General features: G+C 40.6%; 1 protein-coding gene across 1 annotated transcript in view; it reads right to left on the bottom strand.

The window, feature by feature from the left end:
• Positions 1-12,996, bottom strand: part of mpp2b (MAGUK p55 scaffold protein 2b) — a 28,994-nt gene that overhangs the window by 2,078 nt on the left and 13,920 nt on the right. The window contains exons 3-10 of the mRNA XM_053341310.1: positions 9,589-9,741; positions 9,132-9,287; positions 8,139-8,366; positions 2,777-2,908; positions 2,536-2,638; positions 1,398-1,466; positions 1,136-1,297; positions 509-711 (exon numbers count right to left, since the gene is read on the bottom strand). Coding sequence (XP_053197285.1) covers positions 509-711; positions 1,136-1,297; positions 1,398-1,466; positions 2,536-2,638; positions 2,777-2,908; positions 8,139-8,366; positions 9,132-9,287; positions 9,589-9,741 — 1,206 coding nt within the window. The remainder of the gene's footprint in view (positions 1-508; positions 712-1,135; positions 1,298-1,397; positions 1,467-2,535; positions 2,639-2,776; positions 2,909-8,138; positions 8,367-9,131; positions 9,288-9,588; positions 9,742-12,996) is intronic.

Below are 12,996 nucleotides of genomic sequence, written 5' to 3'. Positions count from 1 at the left end.
ATTTTCATGAATGGAGCTTCTGCCGGTCGTCTGACCTTATATGGTATTTTGGGGGCGTCATTCATGTTAATTTACTATTTCTATTACACGCGTTCATTTAGAACAGGTGGGATTCATCATGTTTACAAAGGTCATTTACAACTGTTTCCTGGTGACACGAGTGTTTGGTGAATTCGACGTGGCACACTCGTAAATTCCACCTCACGAAAAAAGTATGACAGATTTAAGAAGAAAAATACGAACATATTCTTGCATCTGGCCCAATGTGTGTAAATAAGATTAGCGGAGTCTTTCCAGCAAATAATGCTGATCATTGATTGATGATGTATTCAGTGTAAAAATACTTCAGTAGCAAGCTGTGCATATGTGGAATTTTATACATAGGTCATCAACATTAGAATACATGGCAAATAATGGATGGAAGACTAGATGGTGAGGAACAAAAGCAAGGAATGAAGGCAAAGAGGAAGTGAGGGAAAGTAAGAGTAGATATGAGAGCTTCTTCTACCTGGGGGTTGACATCCAGGATGCAGATCTTTCCTGTCTCTATCACCTCATGTATGGAGTTGATCTTTGTGCCATACAGGTTCCCGTCATACTCGCCATGCTCCAAGAAACGGCCATTTTTGATGTCACACTCCATTTCGCTGCGGGTCATGAAGGAATACATCTGGCCATCCCTCTCATCCAACTTTGGTTTTCTGGAGGTGACTGGGGAAAAAATAAATCCAGAAGCAGAGATTGATCACTGACAATTATTTCAAACTAATCCCACAGCATGTCACTCAGTGACAGTTTGTATCCCGTAAAAATGTTGTGCAGACGAACAAATTTAATTTGAGTACTTTGGTTTACTTTATCTGCACAGTGCAAAAACAGATGTCAACAGATAGAAATATGGTTAGATGCAAGGAGAAAACCACAAAACAAAGGGAGAGAAATTACAATTTCAAAGAGCATAGAAAAACAAGATTACTAAGAAAAACGACTTAATGAGAAAAAGTACATAAATGATTAAGTTTGCAATAAACTCTGCAGGTACTGTAACAATAAAACTAAAACAATGAAAAGCAATGAATGCCAAATGGATTAAGAATCCATGTACGTGGTTTAGTTGATGAATGGCTGCACTCACAGGGGATAGTGGTGCCATACCGCTGTGTATCCGACACCAGCAGCTTGTTCTTCAGACTGCGACGGCCAACCCCCTGTGCACCAATCAGAACCAACGTCTTCCTTTTGAAGGGCGGGACCTTGGCAACCTCTTCATAGATCCGCAGCTCATGACGATCAAATTCTAGTCAGAAAGTAATTAAGCGAATAAACACAATAAAAATAATAATATAACATGACAAACTACAGAGTCTAATTCAATTGCTGTTCAGAAGTTGAAGTACCTGCATTCTTGGTGGTCAAATACATCATCTTTTTTTTCTTCTTGCCACCCATCCCAGCACACAGAGGACCTGAGAGAGGAGGCGACAGACAAAACAAAATAAAACCTCCAACCTCTGTGTTTATCTCTGCCAACCACTTCAACAGTCCCTGCTAAAATGATGTACTATCAGCGTCTCTGAAAGCCCTGCTGGGTCATAAATCCAAACTGATATTATAGGGGGGCTTCACCACTAGGTGGCACTGTGCACCCACACTGATCAGTCTTTGCAACCCGTCTGCTGCCAGTGAACACCTGTGACTCTGCTCACCGCCTGTTCAATATGGCTGATTATTTGGCCATTTGGGGGAGAATGGTTTATGCACAGAGGACAAAAATGCTCAGATGTTATTTTTGTTGATAGAATTCAACTCATCAAGCTCTGGCAAGTGATCACTGTGACTGTGCACCTTACAGCCAGACTGACAATTATTAAACATTTTGTCTCAACTGGATAGATCATTGGATTTTCAGACTTCATCATCCAAAAATATTCGGTTCAAATGTTTTATTCAAACCATGCTTTCAGTTGGTATAATATGTGTGAAGTCTGCTAGCAGACAGATGTGTCCTTTCCAGGCTCCAAGGGCAGTACAGTTGGGCTGTCATCCTCCTCTCCACCAAAAGCGAAGGGCAAGCGGCTGGCAGTGACTCACCACCTGTTTTGTTGCTACTGAGGACTCAGATAAATCTATACGAATAGAGCCTCTTTTCACTCTGCACCTCATGAGACAAGAGATGATTATTGATCAGGTTTGTATTTACGGGGTCTTATCACGACTCCTCAATCACCATCCCATCTCGGGGAGGCTGTTTGTGAATGTCAGAGCCTGCAGCTTAACAACCAGCAGATTGAATCAGGCTGTCTGAGTCATGCTGATGTTCATTACCAGTTCTCCAGAGCTCACTGACAGAGTAACAGACTTGAGAGGTGAGAGGACGATGAGCGGCCTGTGCAAATGAAATGCGTGTATGATACGGAAAGGAACAGATGTTGTCTTTGTTGCCGGGTGCTTGTGCAGCGAGTAGTCTGTGTCGAATCTGCATAATGAGAGGTGCTTCGTTGCTTGGCTGCGTGCCACTGAGAAGGTGCACTGTACCTGTGGTAGCGAGCTCCAGATCTCTCTTCACAAACGCTTTCCTCTTCTCCTCAAGGAGCTGGCTTGGAATTAAACCTGCACTGCCTCCCTCTATGTGGCAGGCCTATGAGGGAAACAAACATGTCAACACAAAAAAATGAGTGAACACGCTATAAGCTCTTCAGGCTTATCTCAACAAATGAATGCACAAAAATGCTGAATATACTGTATGCGGTCGAGAAATGCTGGAGGCTATACTTACCTGCCACCAGTTGAGGTCCTCTTGATTGAAAATCTGCAGGATGTCTCCACTGTTAAAGCTAAGCCCTGCCTCCTTACAGGGAATAAGGTTATCATGGGATGGGTCGTAGTCAAAGTGACACTTAACAAAGGCCTGAAATGAGAAATGTAAAAAAAAGCAGAACATATGAATAAAAATGCTTGAAAGCATTTGTGGGGGTAGACTGATTTTTTTTTTTTTACTGAATGAACATACTAGAATGTAATCCAAAACTGCCTCTGGTGTCATGTATGAACAGTACATGATCTGTGGTTAGTAAATTGGGTGATTAAGTGCCCGTCACTATGAAACAGCCTTGCACACTTAAAGCCTAATCCATCTCACTGCTCACTTTCCTGACATCTCAAGGCTACTCAGCTTATAAACCAAACCCTGTATCACAACCACCACTGACAGGACACGGAGTCTGAGAGACACACAGAAATAAATAGAGAGAGCCAAAATCTGTAGCCATGGCAACCCCCCCCCCCCTTTTCTCGTGCTGAACTGATGCATGAACATAAAAAAAGCCTGCCAGCTCTTACTGTACTGTTTATGTGTGTCTGCCTCATTCTTCTGAAAGGACACGATGGACACACACACACACACACACACACACATACACACACACACACACACACACACACACACACATACAATCAAAGTCTCAAATGGCCAAAGGAAATTGTCAGTTGAGTTTAATCACCATGAGATGGCTAAGCTCAAGGCATGAAACACAGACAGCTGGATTATGTTCAGGAAGAACTTTTGGGAACCACCCTAATCACTGCAACTCCTTGCACTGCTTTTTACTGTATGAGCTCAGCAAAATCATTCTTATACCTCCAACACACAGCGTCTATTTTGACAAAAAAAGGAAAACTAAACACTGGTACACTCTGGCTTCACAAAGCAAAGGTCTTAATGGTAGAGTCAGTTACTTTTGGTCAAATTCTGCAAATATCTCCTTACAGTCTGCTAGCTGTCCTTCCTGTGTGTGTGCTAAAAAAATAGAGTATTCCCTGACTCCTAAAGTGGGAAACAAACACGACTACTCTGGCAAATCAGCAGGGGACATCTGTGCTCATGCACAGCACACAGGGAGAAGTTATAAGGGCAACTGTCTGCATGAGGACATGACAGTCTCCTGTCTCCAGCACCTGTTGAACGGTGTTGGTGAGCCGGTGAAGAGAAGCAGTGTCCTACTTGCTTAGAAAACACTGCTATGCTTCCATTTCATTAATTGTTTCAATCCACAATTAATCTTAGACAATCTCATAGAGACTCCCTGCATTTTAACGCACTTAGTCTGTTTCTGTCATATTTAGTGAAGTATAATGTGAGCAGGCAGCTGTTTATGTCAGACAAATATTCCACTGTATATGTATTTTAAACTTAATAACTGTATCAATAAATCAATTATTCCAAACAATATCAATCTCTTCCTGTGGAGCCGGCATGCTAGCTATTTTGGTTCAGCAAATTTCTGCAGTCAGTCAGCCTGGTGAAGGCAGTTTGTCAAGCTGCTGTGCTCTCACGTCCACAGCAGACAGCTGTTTCTATGGACGGGGACACTAAACACAGGTCGAGTGATAGTGAGGAGGTTGCAGACAGGTGGAGACTTGTGCCCACAGAAATTATTTTTCTGCTCATGATACAGTGTGAAAGGAACAAAAGCTGACACATCTCTTGCTGAGGAGCGTCTGAAGGAGGGCAAAGGAGGGGTTATTTGTTTGGTTAATGTTCAAATATTAACAATCTAACCCTAACCCTAATCCTTTCTTCAGAAGGACTGACTCTAGCTTTAAGATGATCTTCTTACAGTCTGCACCTTTTGAATTGTATGAAAGTGTCATGACTCAGAGACAGTTTGTTTCAGTGAATAACTCTAAGAAACTGGTGGGAATTGGATTTCTTACATAAAAATAGCTGTCTGCCAGATTGGCTGTTGCCCTTGGTTTGAACAGTGGAGTCTACAGCCATTAGTGGCTCTGTGAAGCTGTATGGCAGTGCTTTGAGCTAAATGCCAGTATAAACATGCTAATGCTCACAATGACAACATCCTGATGATAAGATACAATGTTTACCATATGCACCATCTTAGTTTATTGTATTAGCATGCTAATATTAGCCAATTAGCACTAAACACAAAGTAATTAGATTGGCAGGTCTGGAAAGTAAAGAGATAGTGAAAGTTATGACAATTTATCCTGAAGGGGATATGAAGACCTGTACCAAACGTCATAGCAATCTGTACAATAGTTGTCAAGATATGTCACAAAAAAACTAAACATGTCAACCTCATGGTGCTATCAGAGGATCATCAAAGTCAGTGGGTCTAATTATGTGGTGACTTTGAATGTCTGTACAACATTTCATAACAGTGGTTGTTGAGATATTGCAGTGGTGGATCAACCAATAAAAAGGCAGACCGACATTGCCATCCCTGTAGTCATGCTGCTACCATGGCTAAAAAGCAGAAAAAAGTGATTCTTAACAACTGTGTTATTGCTGTTGTCCAGTTTTTGTAGTTTTCATGTTCTCATTTCATTTCAAGGATTACACGGTTCCCCTCTTGGTTTAATTCAAGGCCAAAAGAATAACTTGGAATTGAATTTTCATCCAGTGGAAAACTGACTTTTTATTCCAGCATTAAGCTTCAAATACATTTCTCAAGTCTATGCTACAGTAATAGTCCTAGCACATAAACCCTTTCAATATCCTTTTCTTGTAGATTGTGTTCTAGTATATTTTGGTCTAGTGTAAGGAATTAATTTACTATGGCCTCCTCAAGCGCTAATGTTCCTCTGCTCTATGGCTGAGAGCAATCAGTCATAGAGCATTGTGCCCAACATATCTATATACTGCATCCTCTGATGTGCTCCATCCTATTGGCAATACATCTCCAAGCAAGATAACCCTTCTATTTCTCCACCATGTAAACTGGGTCACATATTCAGTGTTTGTAGCCTCCGCTGGCTCTTAAAAAGCTAATGTTTATGAGCTAGCATAAACCAGTGACACACACACAGACTTTCCCTCTGTTTTTCATTTTTTTGAAATCAATATACTAACTAATTTAAAACAAGTATTAGATATGCCACACAATGAAGTATTCCTACTGAATTTCATGACCATAGGAGGAAAGGATCAATATAAAATGTCATATAAAAATCCCTCTGAAGTATTGGATTGATACAGGAGTTACTGAACCAAGTTATATCATGGTCTTGATTATAGTAATGCATTATCCTAGGCCTTCCTCACTGCAGCAGAAAAAAATCCACCTAGTCCAAAATGCAGGTGCCAGAACTCTTACTGGAATTAAATTTATATCTGAGCACATTACACCAATTCTGTCCTCACTCCACTGGTTTCCCATTTCACTCAGGTCCTTATCACCAACAAAACTCTTTATGGATAGCACCATCCTAACTCCTCAGTATCTACATTCCCCTACATTGAATCAGGCTACCACACTACCATTGGAGGCAGAGGATTTTCATACTGAGCTCCACTACTGTGGAATGATTTAGCACACTTGATCAGAGACTAAATGGAGACTAAAAACCTCTTTTCTATTCCTATTTTCACTCACATACAGTTAAATCATTAAACCCTGTTTGCAAAGCCTGTACTTTCCTTAGTAAAGGTTTCTGTTTTGAATATTTATTTCATTTATAATATGTATAGAAAACACATGGTTATAATCTATTTATCTGTAATGTGTACTACTGTCTTATAAAGTGTACTGATTTTACACTTTGAATGAACTTACTTCTAAGTGTGGGTAAATTGAAGCACAAGATTAAAAGGTGATTTGAGGGGCATTGGCAAGCGATTTTGAAAAAAAAAACAAAAACGGTGCTCTACTGTGCATTAAGAGATGTTTCTGGAGGAAATACATGACTGTTAGAGAAGCCCCATTTACAAACAGACCTACAATCCACTTTCTCTCTTCTCTTCTCTTCTCTCAGCTCAGATTACACTGTCAGCCAGCCCTGTGCTGACAGTGACAGGGCGCATCTCTTTGATCTGAACCGACACAGCCCGTTTGCTCATGCTTCAGGGTCGTTCAATAGAGTAATTGCAAATAAATATTGTTTTAATGTGTAACTATTAAAATGTTCACACAAGGGCTTTCATAAATTCCTACAGTGTTGCAGGTTAAAAGTTAATGACAGCGACTTGAAGTGAGGAGGAGCAACACGTCTCCGGCTTGTCAGCGCAGCAGTGTCGCTTACTTTTGCATGCATGTGATGCAAAACATTAAAAATAACGTCGTTATGACAAAAAACAAAACGTGCCAAGGACATGTGCCCCCTCCCCTTGCCGATTTAATTGTGTATTGGCAATCTAGAGCAATGACAATCTATAATTTCACATTTAGAGGAAATCGCACAGCCCTAGTGGTGACTGAAAGAGTTAGATTTAAAGTACAAGCAACCAAAATGAGTTTTCTTCATATGGTGTCTTGGAACAGGGTAAGTAGCTTAGACAACTAATATCCTGAAGTTATGACTGGTTGGTAGTTTATTTTTGCTTGGTAGTAGTTTTGACTGATAGCCAGTAGTGGAAGAAGTACTAAGATGGTTTACTGAAGGTAAAGTATCAATGTATCAATCAATGTAAACAAGTATTAGCTATAATGTAGTATTGGTCCCTCTGACTGATTATATGACATCATTAGATTACTAATACTGAAGCTTAAGTGTGTAAGCAGCATGTAATTGTTGTAGCTGCTGGAGGTGGAGTTAGTTCCAACTACTTTATACACAGTTAGCTGGTTTAGTTGAGTGGTTTCCAGCTTAGGGGCTAGTCATGGGATGATTATTGGGAAAGGAAAAAAAACTCAGTTCTGATACAAAAATCTGTTTTCAGTTTTTGGACTTTTTCTCTAATCTTTTTTGTTGAAATATTGGATCATTTAAACATTTATTGAAATGATACCATGTGAGTTTAGAGTGAAAAATCATTATTTGGTGGAACTGTTAACAACTCATAGACTCATCTGAAATGTGACCCACACTACAGACTGCTTTTTGTAAGATGTCAAAAGTCGAAAAGGTTGGAAAGCATTGGTCTTATCTTTAATATTGTGTTGCATTTTAAAAGTCAAATCTTCATCTGAAAAGTAACTAAAGCTGTCAAATAAATGTAGTGGAGTAGAAAGAACAATATTTCCCTTTGAAATGTAGTGAAGTGGAAGTATAACATAGCATAAAATAGAAATACTCAAGTAAAGTACCTCAAAATTGTACTTAAGTTCAGTACTTGAGTAATTGTACTTAGGTAATTTCCAACGCTGCTTATATTTTAGTGAGTATGACTGTCTCTGACTGACCTGTCTTGGTGTGTGTGGCTCCTGGTAGCTAGGCAGGATCTTCAGCACCACACTGCCACTCGCCTCTTTCAGCATCTCCTGAAGGACTTTGGGGTCATTTCCCACCTCCTTGCCATTCACCTCCTTGATGATGTCACCCACGTGGAGCAGACCTTGCTGGTCAATCATGCCACCATGGAGGATCCTGGCAATCACCAGCTCGCCACTCTCCACTCGAAAGGTCACTCCCTATACACAGCAGTAAGCATTTGTTATGTGGCTCAACTACACTGGACCAACACAAAATTGATTTTACACAAACTCAAAATCTGAGTACAAAAATTGTCTAGCACTGTCCTCCATTGCCACTAGTTCAGTAATTTTGTGTTGTTTAAGATCTCATCTTAAGACCTAACGACTTCTTCTCTTTGGCTAAATTTGTATATGATGTGACCAATAACTTCCTAAATTGTGAAAGCTGATTTAAGGTTAAGCATCAAATGTCCTTTCAGCAGCTTATGTATGAATTACATTGTGGTTTTGACACCCAGATGGCAGAGAGATTGACTTGATAGAAAATGAAGGTCCGCACACCGCTGTCTGAAGAGAAGCATGTAACTTGAAACGTCACAGGTGGATGTCTCATTAAATTCCCTCTATGGGAGCTACAGTGTGCAGACCTTTGGTCCAGCATCTGTTTCAAGTTTTTTGGATGTGCACATCTACTACATTTCTTGGTATAAAGTGAGACATTAAAGCAGCTGGGAAAGTTATCTTTAGTATTGATCGACAACCTTGTCAGCCGCCTGCAGATAAATCACCATTTTGTGCTATGAGGCGATATTTCTCTCTAAAACAATGCTACAAAAAATCTCATTATGCTGAGTGCATGTGCTGCTCCCAAAACACAAATCATATCATTTATTGAGGAATTTTATCCATTAACAGTTTATGATGGAGCTCTCCCGTGCCACAGTGATTACAATGCGTAGTACATAAAGTGAGCAGACGTACCAGGTGCTCACCAGACACCTTACGGATGCCCACCATCCTGACTGCATCAGGGGGTACAGGCTGATTGTTGAGGGCTGCATCCATGAAGGAACAGGGGCTAGGTGGGGGGGTCTCATAGTTTTTGGACGCCACAGAATCATGAGTCTCCAGGAGAGACTACAGGTGGAACAAAAGGTGACAGAAAGATTGAAGATGATGATGTAAATTGTTATATAAAACCATAATATAGTGCACAAATCTGGTGTTCCTGCTCTGGTCTGTGCAGAGTTAACTGTCAGACAGACTGCACACAGTGAAAAAAATAAACTACTGCAGCACCAAATCAATTAAATCCATGCTGGCACAACATGCATCATTAAGCATGAACATCACTTTGAAAAGTAATCAAAGGTTTAGCCTGAGTGCATGTTCATCACAGCTACAGTTTGCAGTGGGGTGTGAGGAGCATCCTCCAAACCTGGAAGTGGGGCTCCTTCAGGATGCGGACCAGCTCGTCAGCTACTTGGCTCCTGGTTGCGAGCGGGCTGAGCTCATTCAGGATGTCCTGGACCAGCTCCACATTGTTCTCTCTCACAGCCTCCAGCTTGGGTTCCTCAAACCGCTCATGAGCCTGGGTTTTGATGAATATAAAACAGATATTAACCTCTGTAGCGTATCCTAAGGGCCACAATACCCTGATTCTTGGATAACACTCTCCTTTGAAAGATATTAACGTCACTGCCTCTAAAAAGACAACTTTTAGAACTTTCAGTTCCACTAATGCACCCTCTGAGTAAGCAGTTAATGCACCTCGCTGTGTTATAATGAAATGTTTTCCGTTTTCTGCAGGATCGTTGGTTTTGCTTCAGTGACACAGTAAAGGGCACGATAACAAACAACAACAAAAGACAGCAACCTGAAACCAACCCCTGCTGAGAACAACACACATTCTGCACTCATAAATCTTGACTGAGAGACACAAAACCAAGAAATTGAAGAATAAAACTTGAGTCAAGTCGAATCTTGTGGCCCTGTGGGTTTTTTCGGTGTGTGCTGTGAAACATCAATATTTCAGGGAACATTAATTTTTTACTTTCTCCTCTTTTTGCTGCCAAGGACGCAGGAGACTGTAGTTATTGGACATGGCTTCCATACCTCTGGTCCAGGGTGAATGACACAAAATGAATAAGTTACCTTTTTACATTTGGTACATTTATGAATCCTTTTGTATCCTAGACTTGAATTGTTTGTTATGATACTTCTATATTATGAGAGAACAAGGGTTAATACATAACATTATTTTGCAAATGCGACATGACAGAAATTGAAATAAACCAGTTTATATAATACTGTATAAATCCTTCAAAACCTACAGAACTTAATTACAATTCAACAGTTTTCCAAGCCATATGAAAATGAACTGATTTACAGTATAACTATTTGCAACTGTACACCAAGTGGTGTTGTATTTGTTGATTCACATTGTTAGGCAATCCCACAGAGGATTTCTCTAGAGGGACTGACTACTACTCCTGCAGCCATGATGTTTGTTTGCTGAGGAAGAGAGGAAGAATCCCCACCGAGAGGATATGGTGCACGTACACCAACAAATAAATAGATAGACACACACATATTCACAAATTCCTGCATGTACACAATCTCACACACAAAGCATCATATGCACTTTAGTACACACTTACTGTGCACACTAGGACACAAGCGTGGCACACACACACACACACACACACACACACACACACACACACACACACGCACAGACTAAGTTGTTTGCACATGGATTACAACATGCACATAGGGAGCTCTTCAGCCCCACTCAGTAACAGGGCAGCAGGACCTCGCAACTCATTTGGTGTTTTTGGCAGAATTATTCCTAACCTGATGGAGCAAGCTGTCAGTTTCTGGCCCTTAGACAACAAGCCAGCATGGACAGTGCTATTTGGCTGTCAACATGACCTACAGAATCGCTGAGGAATGTATTTCCTTTGACAACACTTTAAATGTATTGGTTGTATTTGAAGGGACAAATTTGTGCATTTTATAGTATATCTGCAGTCAGTTGGTCATATTGTTGATATACAACCTATCAATGATACCAATTACATTCAACTGCTACTCTGCCCAGTACTGTAATTACAAGACACTACTAATTTTCCTCCTGTCCACTTGGACATATCAATTATAAAGGTTAATGAGCACTGCTGTAAAAAGGTAAAAAGCTTTGTTATAACTTTATTTTGAATTTAATTGAGATGCTTCTAATAGATTTCTTTTCTCAATTAAAAAAATTGAACTATACTTCATTTAATAACAAACCAATATAGCTCAGGGGGACAGTGGAGGTGGGACCCTGTGCCAGAGGCTTGTGTCTGAACCAATGTTGCTCCCACTGCTCATCAATAGAAGTTTAAAAAGGTCATTTAAATGATAAAGGTAAAATCATACTTACATACGAGCTCTGAGTGCGACATTAGAAACTATGTACAACAGAGCATGAACACAAGTTTTTCTGTTGCCGTACTTTCAGTTAAATGTCAATAGCTGTCTGGGAACGGGATAGTAATTGTCAGGATTTGACCAATTGGCACATAATAACTGAACTGTTCCGCACAAGCCATTTTATGTAGAGCCGGAATTTATTACTTTGGAAGCTGCATGGAAGTATTTTACAAAGACCTTTTGAGTCTCATTTACAGTTTGAATAGGGGAAATGCGATGGCTCAGAAGTTATAATAAAAAGCACAGGGGACATAACTAAATGTCTAAAAGCAAGTGTCAGCTCATTTAGCTGCCCTTAATGCCTCAATAGTCCTGATTGCTTAGTCAGATATAAAGCCTAGCATTGAGTCAGTGCCACAGTCATAAATGATAATAATCGAGCACTGCGGAAGCACTTCTGCATGATGATAGCTACCGTTGTCAATATGTGCTCATTGTGGGCTTAATCATCGTTCAGATTCATTATAGAATTGCAGGTTGCACTGATTGCATCATTCTGGAGTGACTGTGGTGTAATCAGCGCAATTCACTGAAGTCACCATAGTATACGGTCACACACATGGACACTTCTTCTGTCCCTCTATTCCTCCATTAACATGTTATTTCCTTTTCCAGAACACTGAGTGATAGCTTGTTAAGTGATATGGATCCACCATTGGGTCAGACACTATAATCTTGGGACTCTTTTTCACATCCTTCAGCAAACCATCTTTATTCACAGCTTGCATCGGCAGATTAATCTTTTATGAGAATACTCGTCAATACCAGTAACACCAAAGTCTCTCAGACATGCAGTACAAACACACACCAGTTTCATGTTGTTACACCTGGGCATGCACACATACATATGCAGTTTTTCTGCAGAGGAGACTCAACTGGCCTTTAGTGAGACAGAAACCAAAACAAAGCAGAGAGACACAGAGAAAATAGGTATTAAAAGCAGCAGAGGAGACTCTGTTCACTGCAAAATGCGCAGTTTTTTTTTTAAAGTATATTTTTTCGGGCTTTTTGCCTTTAATGTACAGGTTAGTAGAGAGAGACAGGAAATGGGAGGCAGAGAGGGGGGCACTGAGACGCAGGATAGGACCGCTCGGCGCAGGATTCGAGAGACTGTAGCCTCAACACATGGGGCGGGTGCTCTACCCACTGAGCTAAACACCACCACAAAATGTGCAGCTTTGAATGCAGAACTCACTACTGCTCCCTCAAGATTGTCCATCTCCAAATTTCCTGAGCAGAACTGCCTCTGAATTACTGAACTTTCTTTTACCTCAGGCTCTGTTCAAGTTTGCAAAGTAGCCCACAGATCTGAACAAAGGCCCCTCGTGGCCACAAACAGCTTCCACCTCAGTGCAACTCAGATAAAACT

Source organism: Scomber japonicus, chromosome 20 (assembly GCF_027409825.1).
Source record: "Scomber japonicus isolate fScoJap1 chromosome 20, fScoJap1.pri, whole genome shotgun sequence".
Lineage (NCBI taxonomy): Eukaryota > Metazoa > Chordata > Actinopteri > Scombriformes > Scombridae > Scomber > Scomber japonicus.
This window is presented reverse-complemented; position numbering and strand designations above follow the sequence as displayed.